The sequence below is a fragment of the Oncorhynchus kisutch genome, linkage group LG11 (genome assembly GCF_002021735.2).
Source record: "Oncorhynchus kisutch isolate 150728-3 linkage group LG11, Okis_V2, whole genome shotgun sequence".
Classification (NCBI taxonomy): Eukaryota; Metazoa; Chordata; class Actinopteri; order Salmoniformes; family Salmonidae; genus Oncorhynchus; species Oncorhynchus kisutch.
Genome location: NC_034184.2, coordinates 44,995,104 through 45,012,535, shown reverse-complemented (window position 1 = coordinate 45,012,535; position 17,432 = coordinate 44,995,104). Strand labels below are relative to the sequence as shown.

Here is a 17,432-nt window from a genome sequence, read left to right as displayed (position 1 = left end):
ATAATGAACCAGCTCACCTGCATTTATGCTATTATTTCTTTACACTAGTATTTCATTTGTAAGAGAAAATGAAATACTAATCACATGCAATAAATAATAATGTTCAGAAGTAACTGTCAAAACAACAAAATAACTAGTGCTTTACAATAATGTTGAACTAATGGAGTATTTTTGTGGGTTAGTGGGTTAAAATCTTCATAGAAGTCACAGAGGGTGCATGGAGGGACATGTTAAAATGCAGAATTTTTACACTTCAACCAACTTTATTCTTATTGAAAATTGGTGCATAAATTGGTGCATAATTTTAAAAAAGTGGGACTGACAGAGTTTTAACTGCTTTGCAGATATGAAACAAACAGACAATCATAAATATCAAACTCCCATTTTATGCTACAAAACCAACTTCATAAAAGAGATTTTAAAAATAGGTTATACTTGACTCAAAATTCCATGACGTACAGCAAGGCATTGTTGGCAGAATAGATGGATGCAGATCAATACATGATCAATATAATTCACCAATACATTTCTTGGTAGTCCAAATTTTTTTGCTATGAGGTTGTCAATCACAGCTGGCCTCGTACATTGTTTGCTGTCTCCACTCATTCGGGATGCACTGTTTCAGTTTCGATGACTCAATATTTTGGACAAAAACGGACGAAGGCTGCGAATGTCAATACAATCAAACTAGCAAGGGCAATGATCAAAAGTCAGTCATAACGTGGCTAATAGGCTAGCGCATCTTTTTATGTAGCTCTTTATTTAGCAACCTAAAAACCTGGAGCCTAATGTTAGCTAGCTAGCTGCTGGGAAGATGTCATGTGATTAGAAGAATGGGTGAGTGACTGACTTTTTCCCCTCATATCGTTTTTTCAGTGGCTACAGCTAGATGCAGGTGTAAAGAAATATCTATTCGCTTTGCAAGCTAGCTAGTTAGCTATGCTGAACTTGAACGATTGTTATCCGCTTAGCATATCTCTTGCATTTGTAAATTCCCTCTGGCTATCTACTACGATTTCAGAGTACTCATCTGAGTGTGCCAGAGCGCAAATTAATGGATGAATTTACGAATGCGCAACACCCGCTGAATATGACCAGTGTAAATGTATGGTGGTGGATTTGTAACTGCCTTCATACACAGGTTGGTGCTTTCAAGGAGAAACCTAATTTAATCAATATGCCTACAGAAATGCATACCAGGGTTAGTTCGACTGATAGCCTTGTTTGCAAAAGCCAAGTGAGAAAGTGCATAGACCTTGGAATTGTTTAAAAAAAAATTTATTTTTATTATCTGTGAGTGTTATTTGAAATTATATTTTCACTGAAAGCATCTGGTGTCCCATTCTTAGCTACTCTTGGCAACTTTGGGTGCCTGAATTCTTTTTTACTTTAGCATGCACCAAAAGTGAATGTTATTTTCCTCATCACACAGTTTAGTGACAAACTGTAATAATACGTGTATCTGTTGCATGTTTACCTCTGCTTTCAGTGTTTCTTCAAGGCTGGCTCGCTGACTTAAGGTGATTATTCATCTCTAGTATACTTTTCTATATAATTTTCAAACTTCAAAAGTAGGCTCTGGTCTTCTGTGACTGACTGTAGCTGGGTAAATTGACCTTGATTACATCCTCTAGTTTGGCAGAAATCTTACATTTCATATTCTCACTCTCATTCAGTGAGTTAACAGCTATCAAGAGGTTTTTGCCAGTCCTATCTTTAACTGAGGACCATATTCAAATTTGCAGAATAACTCAAACATGATTATTTTGCTAAAAGAAAATACTAATGTTAATGGTTGACAAACCAACGCTTACAGTGTGAAACCAAAATAAACAGCATCTTAACGTTGTTTTAAACATATCGCTCAAACTGTAAGTGGTTTTGATTGATTAAAGCCCTGAGATTTTGTCTGGAGTCAATTAGAATGGATGAGTAAAGTATTTGATTGAACACTTCTAAGCTACACATATAATCACAGTTTTCTTCACTCACGTCTGTTTTACACCTGCATTCTACACCTGCATTGCTTGCTGTTTGGGGTTTTAGGCTGGGTTTCTGTACAGCACTTTGAGATATCAGCTGATGTACGAAGGGCTATATAAATACATTTGATTTGATTTTACTGACTTGACAAGCTTTGACAATGATCCCCAGTGTAAAATTACATTTATATCTTTCAATGAGCAGATGAGCCAGAGAAATCAAGAACCGCTATGATAATAATTCATTAAATTGTAGAGAGCATTACCCACAATCAATGCGCAGGATACCTTTTTGTAATTGCAAAACGAACTGGTACTTGCCTGCGTATCAAGGAGCGAATGCATTTTTAAAGCAGCCATTTATTCATACACCATACAATATACACTGCTCAAAAAAATTAAAGGGAACACTTAAACAACGCAATGTAACTCCAAGTCAATCACACTTCTGTGAAATCAAACTGTCCACTTAGGAAGCAACACTGATTGACAATAAATTTCACATGCTGTTGTGCAAATGGAATAGACAACAGGTGGAAATTATAGGCAATTAGCAAGACACCCCCAATAAAAGGAGTGGTTCTGCAGGTGGTGACCACAGACCACTTCTCAGTTCCTATGCTTCCTGGCTGATGTTTTGGTCACTTTTGAATGCTGGCGGTGCTTTCACTCTAGTGGTAGCACGAGACGGAGTCTACAACCCACACAAGTGGCTCAGGTAGTGCAGCTCATCCAGGATGGCACATCAATGCGAGATGTGGCAAGAAGGTTTGCTGTGTCTGTCAGCGTAGTGTCCAGAGCATGGAGGCGCTACCAGGAGACAGGCCAGTACATCAGGAGACGTGGAGGAGGCCGTAGGAGGGCAACAACCCAGCAGCAGGACCGCTACCTCCGCCTTTGTGCAAGGAGGAGCACTGCCAGAGCCCTGCAAAATGACCTCCAGCAGGCCACAAATGTGCATGTGTCTGCTCAAACGGTCAGAAACAGACTCCATGAGGGTGGTATGAGGGCCCGACGTCCACAGGTGGGGGTTGTGCTTACAGCCCAACACCGTGCAGGACGTTTGGCATTTGCCAGAGAACACCAAGATTGGCAAATTCACCTCTGGCGCCCTGTGCTCTTCACAGATGAAAGCAGGTTCACACTGAGCACATGTGACAGAGTCTGGAGACACCGTGGAGAATGTTCTGCTGCCTGCAACATCGTCAAGCATGACCGGTTTGGCGGTGGGTCAGTCATGGTGTGGGGTGGCATTTCTTTGGGGGGCCGCACAGCCCTCCATGTGCTCGCCAGAGGTAGCCTGACTGCCATTAGGTACCGAGATGAGATCGTGAGACCATATGCTGGTGCGGTTGGCCCTGGGTTCCTCCTAATGCAACACAATGCTAGACCTCATGTGGCTGGAGTGTGTCAGCAGTTCCTGCAAGAGGAAGGCATTGATGCTATGGACTGGCCCACCCGTTCCCCAGACCTGAATCCAATTGAGCACATCTGGGACATGTCTCGCCCCATCCACCAACGCCAACTGTGCAGGAGTTGGCGGATGCTTTAGTCCAGGTCTGGGAGGAGATCCCTCAGGAGACCATCCACCACCTCATCAGGAGCATGCCCAGGCGTTGTAGGGAGGTCATACAGGCACATGGAGGCCACACACACTACTGAGCCTCATTTTTGACTTGTTTTAAGGACATTACATCAAAGTTGGATCAGCCTGTAGTGTGGTTTTCCACTTTAATTTTGAGTGTGACTCCAAATCCAGACCTCCGTGGGTTGATAAATTTGATTTCCATTGATCATTTTTGTGTGACTTTGTTGTCAGCACATTCAACTATATAAAGAAAAATATTTAATTCATTCAGATCTAGGATGTGTTATTTTAGTGTTCCCTTTATTTTTTTGAGCAGTGTATAAGGACAGGCATAGTCCCCTCCAAGCTCATCAACAAGCTTAGGTCCCTGGGACTGAACACCTCCCTCTGCAACTGGATCCTGGTCTTCCTGACTGGCTGGCCCCAGGTGGTGAGGGTAGGCAACACCTCCGCAATGCTGACCCTCAACACAAGGCCCCTCAGAGATGTGTGCTTAGTCCCCTCCTGTACTCCCTGTTCACCCACGACTGAGTGGCCACACACAACTCCAAAACCATCATCAAGTGTGCTGAAGACACAACGGTAGTAGGCCTGATCACAGACAGTGATGAGACAGCCTACAGGGAGGAGGTCAGACGCCTGGCAGTGTGGTGCCAAGGACCAAGGAACTGATCTGGTATACAGGAAAGAGGGTGGAAAACACGTCCCCAATCAAATCGACGGGGCTGTAGTGGAGCAGTTCGAGAGCTAAAAGTTCCTTGGTGTCCACATCCCTAAGGACTTAACATGGTCCACACACCCGCACAGTTGTGAAGAGGGAATAAAAGTGCCTCATCCCCCTCAGGAGGCTGAAAGGATTTGGGCATGGGCCCTTGGATCCTCAAAGTTATACCGCTGCACCATCTAGCGCATCTTGACTGACTGCATCACCGCTTGGTATGGTAAATGCACTGCCATTGACCACAAAATGCTACAGAGGTTGGTGTGGACGGCCAAGTACATCACTGAGGCTGAGCTCCCAGCCATCGAGGTCCTCTATATCAGGCGGTGTCAGAGGAAGAAGGCCTGAAAAATGACCAAAGACTTCAGCCACCGAAGCCATAGACTATTCACTCTGCTACCGTCCGGCAAATGGTACCAAAGCATCGGTTCTCGAACCAAAAGGCTCCAGAACAGCTTCTCTCTCAAGCCATAAGACTGCTAAATAGTATGGGTAACCATTTAAATTCGCTATCTGCATTGACACTATCTTGCAATGACTCTGTTGCACCCTTACAAGACTATATTTACACTATATATACATTCACTCACATACACACTACACTTACTCTCACACAAACCCAGACACATTCACATGTAGCCTCAAAACTACAACATACATACAGTGGGGCAAAAAAATACTTAGTCAGCCACCAGTTGTGCAAGTTCTCCCACTTAAAAAGATGAGGCCTGTAATTTATCATATATACACTTCAACTATGACAGACAAAATTAGAAGAAAAATTCCAGAAAATCACATTGTAGGATTTTATTTGCAAATGATGGTGGAAAATAAGTATTTGGTCAATAACAAAAGCTTATCTCAATACTTTGTTATATACCCTTTGTTGGCAATGACAGAGGTCAAACGTTTTCTGTAAGTCTTCACGAGGTTTTCACACACTCTTGCTGGTATTTTGGCCCATTCCTCCATGCAGATCTCCTCTAGAGCAGTGATGTTTTGGGGCTGTCGCTGGGAAACACGGACTTTCACCTCCCTCCAAAGATTTTCTATGGGGTTGAGATCTGGAGACTGGCTAGGCCACTCCAGGACCTTGAAATGCTTCTTACGAAGCCACTCCTTCGTTGCCCGGGCGGTGTGTTTGGGATCATTGTCATGCTGAAAGACCCAGCCACGTTTCATCTTCAATGCCCTTGCTGATGGAAGGAGGTTTTCACTCAAAATCTCACGATACATGGCCCCATTCATTCTTTACTTTACACGGATCAGTCATCCTGGTCCCTTTGCAGAAAAACAGCCCCAAAGCATGATGTTTCCACCCCCATGCTTCACAGTAGGTATGGTGTTCTTTGGATGCAACTAAGCATTCTTTGTCCTCCAAACACGACAAGTTGAGTTTTTACCAAAAAGTTATATTTTGGTTTCATCTGACCATATGACATTCTCTCAATCTTCTTCTGGATCATCCAAATGCTCTCTAACACACTTCAGACGGGCCTGGACATGTACTGGCTTAAGCAGGGGGACACGTCTGGCACTGCAGGATTTGAGTCCCTGGCGGCGTAGTGTGTTACTGATGGTAGGCTTTGTTACTTTGGTCCCAGCTCTCTGCAGGTCATTCACTCGGCCCCCCCGTGTGGTTCTGGGATTTTTGATCACCGTTCTTGTGATCATTTTGACCCCACAGGGTGAGATCTTGCATGGAGCCCCAGATCGAGGGAGATTATCAGTGGTCTTGTATGTCTTTCATTTCCTAATAATTGCTCCCACAGTTGATTTCTTCAAACCAAGCTGCTTACCTATTGCAGATTCAGTCTTCCCAGCCTGGTGCAGGTCTACAATTTTGTTTCTGGTGTCCTTTGACAGCTCTTTGGTCTTGGCCATAGTGGAGTTTGGAGTGTGACTGTTTGAGGTTGTGGACAGGTGTCTTTTATACTGATAACAAGTTCAAACAGGTGCCATTAATACAGGTAACGAGTGGAGGACAGAGGAGCCTCTTAAAGAAGAAGTTACAGGTCTGTGAGAGCCAGAAATCTTGCTTGTTTGTAGGTGACCAAATACGTATTTTCCACCATAATTAGCTAATCAATTCAATAAAAATTCTACAATGTGATTTTCTGGATTTTTTTCTTCTCATTTTGTCTGTCAAAGTGTACCTATGATGGAAATGACAGGCCTCTCATCTTTTTAAGTGGGAGAACTTGCACAATTGGTGGCTGACTAAATACTTTTTTTGCCCCACTGTACTTAAATGCGTACCGATGCTACACACACACACTTTCACACGAATCATATGCTGCTGCTACTCTGTTCTTTATTTTACTCTTATTATTATATATCCTAATGCCTAATCACTTTACCCTGCTTTTATGTACATTTCTACCTCAAATATCCAGTACCCCTTTTTTTAAATCTCTGCATCATTGGGAAGGGCTCATAAGCAAGCATTTGACATTAAAGGCTACACCTGTTGTATTCGGCGGATGTGACAAATAAAATGTGATTTCGTGATGCCTCTAAGCTATGTGTCAGTTGAGTGAGACTCCTCACAACTAGTCAGAACTGCTGGGCATTTCTCCTGCTGAACAGTGCCAAATTGTATTTCGTCTTCGCCGACAAACGCATAGCTTATCATTTGCTTTTGTTTGGGCGGTGTCAGCCGTGTAATTGCGTTAAAGCTGTCCAATCAGTAAGCGGCTGTTCTTGTGATAGTTGTAATGAAACCACACCCGTCCTTAAATCTGACCCGTGTTAGAAGTTCCAAACAAGAAAGTGTAGGCTATATCGAAATAATGAAACTCAAATGCAATTTCAGTAAACAAAATAATAGGGATTTATATCAGCCTAATCAAGGTGTAGATTACATCACACATTCCAGTATTCGAACTTGTAACATGGCTCTATTGTAACGTGGCTTCAATTAAGTGCATCCAATGGCATGTCCACGATAGCTAACGCCAGGAACCGCTTGTGGATTTGACAGCTCTAACACAGTTACACCTCCGACACTGGCCAAACAAAAGCAATGACAAACAATGTGTTTGTCGGCTAACCTGTGTTACTGCTGATCTGATTGTATCCTGGCCTTATTCCCAGTACACCTGGGAATGGCTGTCTAAACCATTGACAACAATAGCAGAAATATAGCCTATCCATAATCTGTTTATTTTCCAGTGAAATGAATAAACCAGAGAATATCATCAGTAGCAATGTGTTCAGGAGGAAAAGTGAGATACCTGTTTGTTCATGAAGACGTAGATGACTGGGTTGTAGACTGCGGCCGTCTTGGAGAAGAAAGCGGGTGCAGCAGCAAGTCTGGGGTCCAGGTAGATGGTGGGACAGGCTGTGACAATGATGGAGAAGGCTGCGTAGGGCGTCCAGCCCACCATGAAAGCCACAATCATCACCACCACCATGCGTGTCACCTGACGCTCCGGTTTCTTGGCGTTACCTAGCCTGCCATGGGACACCTGAGGGTTACGTGAAAACAAACACATTTGGTTATTGAGCTAGAAAGTCTGCTGTATGAGTTTATTTAAAGACTTAAGAACTTAACTGAAAGGCTTGAATACACCAGGACATAAAGACTAGACATTACAAGCCAAGGATTGGCCAATTACTACTTTGGTTCAGTTACATCCACTCCCAATAGTTCCAGTATTTTATAAATGGGAACTGACCTTTCTCAGCTTCTGTAGGAGCTTCCCATAGCAGTAGATGATCACCCCCAGGGGCATTATGAAGCAGGTCACAAAGAAGGTGATTATGTAGGTGTGATTTGAAATGTTGTTGGAGTACCTGAGGAAAGTAGAACAAACATTTGAATGACATTTCCAGCATTTGGTACATGGCCTGGTCTTATGGCTGAGTCTGTATTTAAAGTGATAGTTCCCTCTTATTAAGCTCAAGTTGATTTTCAAACTGTTTTTATATAGCAATGTCCAGTATATAGCATTTTTTGAGGCAGACAAGACATTTATAAAATGGTTTGTAAAAACACCCCAGGAATGTCAAAAATAAACACTTTTTTTTCAAGTTAACTGCTACTTTAAGAAGGGGCAATCTGTAGTTGTTGCATCCATTTTTGAACTGCGTGTACAAAACATTAAGGACACCTTCCTGACATCAATAAGGGATCATAGCTTGCACCTGGTCAGTCTGTCATGGAAAGAGTCCTTAATGTTTTGTACACTCAGTGTATACCCATTATTAACTTATAAATGCCTCATGAGCTTAGTTCAACTGTCACACCCCATGAGAACCCAACATAGAAGCTTGTTTTTCTCCAATGTTTGTAAACATTGTAAATGTAAACAAACACTGTTTAGCCTCAAAACATGGTTAAAACAATCATTTTGATATCATGGATGGTCAGTCCTTGCATCCATAGCTCTGTGTATTAATCTGAGAGTGGCTACATGGGTGTGGCTACATGGTGTCTCTTTATTATTGTTTCAACCTTAGATTCAGCCTTTAAGGACACCGCTAAGGAGTGTGACATAATGTTGACAGAGGCGGAGGGTCGTATTGGACCGTTCAGATAGGCTTATTCTGCTTTGTACCTCATTTGAGATTAAATTAAAGTGGGAATTCTACAGCTGAAGCAAATCTATGGGACACAATTTGGGTCCCAGGGGCCAGTTGATGGAAGACTAATTGTGTCATTTCCATTATAAATACCTGTTACCGCTACCAACGGTGGCAAGCTGGGGATTCATTCACACAGAACCAGAGACAAAGTCTAAATCAGAGTTTAGGGAGGTGCACCTAACTAAAATGTCCCCACCCACAGTCCTCCGGGCGCCCTACTAGTTTAGATTCCCAGCCTAACACATGCCTTATCGGCCTGTCGTAGGTTTTAAGGATTTGAGGGGATTTGAATGGAAGTCAATGCAATACTGCTTTGTAAGGTGGAACACTGAAAGCAATTCTGTCACGGGTCAACATAACATACTGTACGCTCTAATCAGCATAATTTTTCATAAAATTCATAACTTTCACAATGCCTAGAATTGAAAAGTTTACCTCTTTTTAATATTCTGAATCATGTGAATAGTGTGCATTCTAATGCTACTTGGGTTGAATAAATAAATGAGTGGATGCATGTGGACCCCTAGATCTGTGTTTCCTCAGTCCCTGCTGGGAAGTCAACATGACCCAAATGTTTTCTGACAGAACACAAGCTGTGTATTCGCAGAGGGACAAGTTAGGACACGGATATATTATGTATACCCTTGAATGTGGCTAATAATTGCATTGTTGACTGTATTTCACTGCCTTAGCGTTGGCTCTCTCAATGGACCAGAGGCAGTGCTCATCAGCCCCCCTACCTGCCTCCCTTTGATTAGCAATGCTTAACATCATTAGCATGATCTCTAGGAGGATACCCCGTAGGGCCAAATTAGCTTGACTCCTTGACTTGAAAGTGTTTTTCCATTGTAAAGGTGAGATAATTTTGCAAGGTGCCATCAACTAAGTTACATACACAAGGCTTAGTCTTAACCTTAAGCTAGTAGTTATATGAAGAGTTTAATTCCAAAATGCTATATATCCACTTTCAGAAATGTTGGTAAATTAACTTTTATTATTGAAAGAAATTATGAAAGAGGTTGGTCTGTTTTTTTCACTGTCTAATCAGGGCATGGGGTTGTCGATGACAGACGTGTTTGTTTAAAATACACGGCTCAAAAAAAAAGGGAACACTAAAATAACACATCCTAGATCTGAATGAATGAAATTCTTATTAAATACTTTTTTCTTTACATAGTTGAATGTGCTGACAAAATCTGACCTCCCTACAACGCCTGGGCATGCTCCTGATGAAGTGGCGGATGGTCTCCTGAGGGATCTCCTCCCAGACCTGGACTAAAGCATCTGCCAACTCCTGGACAGTCTGTGGTGCAACGTGGCGTTGGTGGATGGAGCGAGACCTGATGTCCCAGATGTGCTCAATTGGATTCAGGTCTGGGGAACAGGCGGGCCAGTCCATAGCATCAATGCCTTCCTCTTGCAGGAACTGCTGACACACTCCAGCCACATGAGGTCTAGCATTGTCTTACAGTAGGAGGAACCCAGGGCCAACCACGCCAGCATATGGTCTCACAAGGGGTCTGAGGATCTCATCTCGGTACCTAATGGCAGCAGGCTACCTCTGGCGAGCACATGGAGGGCTGTGTGGCCCCCCAAAGAAATGCCACCCCACACCATGACTGACCCACCGCCAAACCAGTCATGCTGGAGGATGTTGCAGGCAGGAGAACGTTCTCCATGGCGTCTCCAGACTGTCACGTCTGTCACATGTGCTCAGTGTGAACCTGCTTTCATCTGAAGAGCACAGGGCTCCAGTGGTGAATTTGCCAATCTTGGTATTCTCTGGCAAATGCCAAACGTCCTGCACGGTGTTGGGCTGTAAGCACAACCCCCACGTGTGGACGTCGGGCCCTCATGCCACCCTCATGGAGTCTGTTTCTGACCGTTTGAGCAGACACATGCACATTTGTGGCCTGCTAGAGGTCATTTTGCAGGGCTCTGGCAGTGCTCCTCCTGCTCCTCCTTGCACAAAAGTGGAGGTAGCGGTCCTTCTGCTTGGTTGTTGCCCTCCTACGGCCTCGTCCATGTCTCCTGATGTACTTGCCTGTCTTGCCTGGTAGCGCCTCCATGCTCTGGACACTACGCTGACAGACACAGCAAACCTTCTTGCCACAGCTCGCATTGATGTACCATCCTGGATGAGCTGCACTACCTGAGCCACTTGTGTGGGTTGTAGACTCCGTCTCATGTGAAAGCACCGCCAGGATTCAAAAGTGACCAAAACATCAGCCAGGAAGCATAGGAACTGAGAAGTGGTCTGTGGTCACCACCTGCAGAACCACTCCTTTATTGGGGGTGTCTTGCTAATTGCCTATATTTTCCACCTGTTGTCTATTCCATTTGCACAACAGCATGTGAAATTTATTGTCAATCAGTGTTGCTTCCTAAGTGGACAGTTTGATTTCACAGAAGTGTGATTGACTTGGAGTTACATTGTGTTAAGTGTTCCCTTTATTTTTTTGAGCAGTGCATATCACTTGATTGTCTCTCTGAAATGAAACCATCTTTTAATTTGCAAAATACTATACAGTGGGGTCCAAAAATATGAGAGAAAATGAATATATTAAATAAATAATTTTAAATATTGAGCATTATTGTATGCTCAAACATTTGAAAAGTATGTTATTTTATACTAATACCATTGCACTGAAAAAACTATTTAATTCTCAAAAAGGTAGGGATCAAAATGATTGACACCCCTGTTTTCAATACCTTTCAATAGCTCACCTTGCGAGGATTACAGTCATTCTTGAATTGTGGTGGCATTTGCATCCCTTGGCTTTGCAACCATGAAAAACACTTTAAAATGACAGTTACACATCATTCATATTTTATTTTACACAGTATTGCAACTCCTTCATACTGCAAAACTTTACCTGAAGGCATTGTTTAAAGTACTAATATATGTAATATATTGTATAGAGCAGGTATTCCCAAACTGGGGTGCACGCACAATGCCGTCGGGGGCCAAATAAAAATGTGATTCACATTTTTTAAAAAATATATATCTTCACATTTTCAAACAGTCCATTTATATTTTCCAACGGGGCTATGCATTCGGGTGAGGTTTCATTCTCTCCTGAGTAGGCTCATTTCACTGCCAAAAATAAAATGAAACCATCTAGTGTTCAGCGAAATAACAACACAATGTCAAATACAGGTAGCCTAGTCAAATACTGAACATCCATTCACATTAACCGTTACTCTCTCGCGGGAATTTCACTATGTAGCCAAACGTAGCTGCAGCTCATGTTGGTATCTGTACTGGTGGCGCAAAAGCCATGACAGGGAGACATAGGGGAGTGGTAACGCGCGTGCAAGCAGTTGCTCCCGACGCCACTCGAGTACACTGCAGCATCCACCGAGAGGCTCTTGCTGCCAAGGGAACGCCTGAGAGCTTGAACGACGTTTTGGACACTACAGTGAAAATGGTTAACTTTGTTAAAGCAACTGCACCATGCAATGATATGGGCAGCGGCCATGTAATGCATTTACGACATACAGAAGTGCTGGTTATCAAGAGGCAAAGTATTGACACTTTTTTAATTGAGAGATGAGCTTAGAGTTTTCTTTACTGACCATCATTTTCACTTGTCTGACCGCTTGCATGATGACGAGTTTCTCACACGACTGGCCTGGGTGACTTTTTTCTCACCTGCATGATCTGAATCTAGGATTACAGGTACTCTCTGCAACTATAATCAATCTATTAAGAAGTTTCTTCCTACATTAACGAGGACAACACACAGGTCTTTCCATCATTGTATGATTTTTTTTGTGTGTGTACAAATGAACTAAAGCTTACGGACAATGTCAAATGTGATATAGCGAAGCACCTGAGTGAGTTGGGTGTGCAATTACGCAGGTATTTTCACGAAACGGATGACACAAACAACTGGATTCGTTATCCCTTTCATGCCCTGCGTCCAGTCCACTTACCAATATCTGAACAAGGGAGCCTCATCGAAATTGCAACAAGCGGTTCTGTGAAAATGTAATTTAATCAGAAGCCACTGCCAGATTTCTGGATTGGGGGTGCGCTCAGAGCATCCTGCCTTGGCAAATCACGCTGGTAAGACACTGATTCCCTTTGCAACCACGAACCTATGTGAGAGTGGATTCTCAGCCCTCACTAGCATAAACTAAATACAGGCACAGACTGTGTGTGTAAAATTATTTAAGACTGAAACTCTCTCCAATACAACCCAACATTGCAGAGTTATGTGCATCCTTTCAAGCACACACAAATAAAGGTTTTATATGTAAGATGGTTAAACAGCTAAATGTATTATTATTATTATTATTATTAGTGCACTGGTCCTATAAAAGCTCTTTGTCACTTCCCAGGAGCTGGGTTGTGACAAACTCACACTCATTCTTATGTTTAATAAATGTATCGTATAGTGTGTGTGTGTGTGTGTGTGTGTGTGTGGCAGGCTTTCAATGATGGCAAAAAACAACATTTGAGAGTGCGCTGACACTGGTGCAAGTTTGGCATTACTTCCTATGCACTGAACGGTGCTGTATGAATGCTACAGAGTGATGCTGAAGTAAATGCTTTCTAATCAACATTGCTCTTGTATAGAATTAACACCATACAAAACAATGTGTATCCCTTCACTTCTTACAAAGAAATACATGGACCTTGAGCATATCCTCCAGTGACAAACTCTTTATCGGGGAGGGGTCTGTATTAAAGAAAATAATTTGCTAATCACACCCTTTCAGTATGTCATGAATTTGAGGATTCCATTGATAATTTTGTGTGTATACATTTTTTAAAAATGGTATTGGTGTTACTTGATTTAAATGAAGGGAAATTACAATGTGAGCAAAATTATTATGATAATACGTTTGTCAATTATTTTTTTATGGGTTGATGAATTCCATTTAAGAAAATCCAAAATTACCTCAAATGTGTCATCGGTGTTCCTACCGCTACTGTTGGTAAATTACAATGTTATCATGATAGTAAAAAATGATTTAGTCATTAAACTGACATATTAGTTGATTAAGAATGGGCAGACTTACCCAAATGCATTTAAATAAATACAAAATGCCATGCCCAAATGCCACCGCAATTAAAAAATGACCCGTGTGTGCCTGCGTGCGTTTATGATACAAACAGGAGGTCGAAGTTGCTGCCTCTCACCAGTTTGGCTCGCAGGTGGTGCCGATCTTGCTGACCGTGTAGCTGCACCAGCCGAACACAGGAGGGATCGTCCAGATGAAGGAGAAGGTCCAGACAAACAGCAGGCCCATTGCCGCATGCTTCCCCCTAAGACGAACATTCCCCAGAGGCCGGCAGATCACAAAGAAACGCTCGAAGGACAGGACTGCCAGGGACCACAGAGCTACAATCCCTAAGAGGAGGCACAGACAGTCTGTAGGGCCCAGAAGAAACATGTCTACCCATTTGGCTGTGACTATATTCATTAAAATAACAATGAATTACATATCTTCATTAAAAACATTATCTTGATAAGTAAATTCATACAATTTCATTCTTCCACCAGAATATATAATCCAGACCAAAAAAAATCTGTGTTAGTTATTTTGGTCATGTTTCCACAGACACGCACCAGACGTAAATCATGTTTGCATAGTTGCTACGTAAAATGACTAAAATGACTGGTCGTCCGTTAACAAAAATGGTTGCTATGCAGGCAGACTATAGTTGTCGCTAGCTAACCAGACAACTTTAGCAAACTCAGTCACGCTTATATTAACCCCGCTTTACCAAACTAAATGCAAGGCTAGAAGCAAGGGGAAATAGTGTATAAATTCAGATAAATGCAAGAGATGATTCGGACAGCAACCTGAATATGATTATATTCTTATGGAGGGTGACAAATAATTCAGATGGACCTGTTAGCAGGCATAGGTGTGCCTGTTGGTGAATACAGCACCGCTTGGAATGCTGCTCGTCCAATCAGCATCTATGATCGAAACAACCCGTTTCATAAAATATGCTAAACACTACTATTCTACACTTCACTCTACCTAAAATGGCTTACCTAGAACCATTGTAAAAACTGCAGTTGTCTAGCACTTCCTTCTGGTTTGTTTAATCAGGCAGTTGAAGCCCCGTTTCCAATGACACTTTGAAATCAACCTAGGCTGGACTAGCTGAAATTTGCCCCCTAATTTTAAATCCCAGTGGAAACGGTGTTTTAGTCTCCTATTCTTCAGACCATAAACCACATTTAGTGTCCTTATTGGCCAAGGTCACGCAAGACGTTCTTATATTAGCCAATCAGCAGCCTATATTCCTGAGACTTCAGGTTCATTCGTGTAGGACCCCTGCGCAGAAATCAGATAACATTGCTTTCCATCCTGACGAACTACCCTTTTCCTCTTGTGTACAATATCCTTGGTGTCTGACATTTTACTGTGCGTGCGTCTAAAACATAAGTGTTTTTTAGATATTTTATGTTCCGTTGGTTTTGTTGCTAAGTATTGTCTGTTGTATTTTTCCATATATGTTGAGTTTGCTGGCTAGCTCGCGCTGCCGCTAGCATTTACACAAAGAATCCATTAGTAGTGTATGTTAGCATGCCTAGTAGCTTTAGCCGTTTGTTAGCATTTGTCATTTGAGGTGATAGGCTATTTCCTTTGTATATGTAAATCGCTCATGCTCTGGTGTTGGTATTATGTAAACTTTCCTGTATTGCTGTTGTTGATGTACAGGTCCACTAGCCTGTTTAGTAGAAACTAGCCCTGCAGAAGGAAAATATGCCTACATTTATATTGCATCCCTTACAGAACCAGAATCTGTCAGTTTCAAGGGTGGCGTGAGTGTCTGTGTGGATCCTTTCTGTCCATTAAAAACCCCTTAACTAGAAATACTGTCTCGTTGTTCTGGATGGACATTGCTGTAGTGGCTACTACCAGCCTGGAAATCAGCACCGGAGTTCTATTTTAATGGTCCTTCGATTTTGTAACCAACATATTTCACAACCATAAAATTATATTTGGCTGTCCCTGTCAGGTTCCAGGTAGAACACTCAAAGTACCCTTTGGTGAAAAGGTTATACTTGGAACCAAAAAGGGTTAGGTTTTACTACAGGGACAGCGGAAGAACACTTTGTTCTAGGTAGAGTATGTACAGAAAGTAGTCACACCACTTTACTTTTTCCACATTTTGTACTGTTAGTGGGATTAAAATTTCTTAAATTGTAAAACAAAACAAATAACTGTCAAAGCGGGAGAAAAATTCGGGCATTTGTAAAAATAAAAAAGCGAATATGTTGATTAGATAAGAATTCAACCTTTGGCAGCGATTACACCTGCAAGTCTTTGGATAAGTCTCCAAGAGCTTTCCCCACCTGGATTGTGCAACATGTGCCCATTATTATTTTCAAAATTCTTCACGTTCTGTCAAATTGGTTATTGATCATTGCTAGACAACCATTTTCAGGTCTTGCCATATATTTTTAAGTAGGTTTAAGTCAAAACTGTAACTCGGCCACTGTTTTAGGATATTGTCCTGCTGAAAGGTGAATTAATCTCTCAGTGTCTGGAGGAAAGCGGACTGAACCAGGTTGTCCTTTAGGATTTTGGCTGTGCTTAGCTCCATTCAGTTTATATTTTATCCTAAAGAACTCCCCAGTCCTTAAACAATTACAAGATACTCATAACATGATGCAGCCACCACTATGCTTGAAAATATGGAGTGGTACTCAGTAATGTGTTGTATTGCATTTGCCCCAAACATTTTGTTTTCAGAACAACAAGTTAAATTGCTTTGCCAAATTTTTTGCAGTATTACTTTGTCTTGTTGCAAACATGATGCATGTTTTGGAATATATTCTGTACAGGCTTCCTTCTTTTCACTCTGTCAATTAGGTTAGTATTGTGGGGTAATTACAATGTTGATCCGTCCTCAGTTCTCTCCTATCACAGTCATTCAATTCTGTAACTGTTTTAAAGTCACCATTGACCTCATGGTGAAATCTACCGCAACCCAGTTAGGAAGGAAGCCTGTATCTTTGTAGTGACAAGGTGTGTTGATACACCATCCAAAATGTAATTAATAACCTCACCATGCTCAAAGGGATAATCAATGTATGCTTTTTAATTTAACCATCTAACAATAGGTGCCCTTCTTCGCAAGGCATTGGAAAACTTCCATGGTTTTTGCGGTTTAATCTGTTTGAAATTCAGTGCTTGACTGAGGGACCTTACAGATAACTGTATGTGTGGGGTACAGAAGTGAGGTAGTCATTATTGCACACAGTGAGTCCCTGTGACTTGTTAAGCACATTTTTATTCCTGAACTTAAGGCCATTTCAGCTTTTCATTTTAATTAATTTGTAGAAATGTCGACACCCTTGTGTGCAAAAAACCCCATTTGTTTCCTAAATTAGATCAGTTATTATACATTTAATATTTAATATCTATTTGTCTGTGTAATTTTGCCATAAGTTATGTCAATTTTTCAGCACCACAAAATGCACTACAAAACTGCCAAATGCACTACTAACGATGGATGGATTCTTTTCTGCAATGTATTATCGGTCTTAAAAAAAAAACTGTCCAAGAAACCAAA

General features: G+C 41.8%; 1 protein-coding gene and 1 long non-coding RNA gene across 3 annotated transcripts in view; one reads left to right on the top strand and one right to left on the bottom strand.

Moving 5' to 3' along the window:
- LOC109899621 (opsin-VA) overlaps positions 1–14,996 on the bottom strand; it is a 32,218-nt gene extending 17,222 nt beyond the window's left edge. The window contains exons 1-4 of one of the 2 annotated variants that reach the window (XM_020495029.2): positions 14,899–14,996; positions 14,034–14,244; positions 7,972–8,089; positions 7,528–7,761 (exon numbers count right to left, since the gene is read on the bottom strand). In XM_020495029.2, the coding sequence (XP_020350618.1) occupies positions 7,528–7,761; positions 7,972–8,089; positions 14,034–14,244; positions 14,899–14,908 (573 nt within the window). In that variant the 5' untranslated portion in view covers positions 14,909–14,996. Of the gene's footprint in view, positions 1–7,527; positions 7,762–7,971; positions 8,090–14,033; positions 14,323–14,898 lie in introns of those variants that run through there. The other variant, XM_020495028.2, reaches the window with a different exon arrangement.
- LOC109899622 (uncharacterized) lies at positions 532–15,743 on the top strand. Its single transcript, XR_002256502.2, has 3 exons — positions 532–837; positions 1,490–1,520; positions 14,010–15,743. It is a non-coding gene; the product is annotated as an uncharacterized LOC109899622 (long non-coding RNA).
- Positions 15,744–17,432: the final 1,689 nt, after the last annotated feature.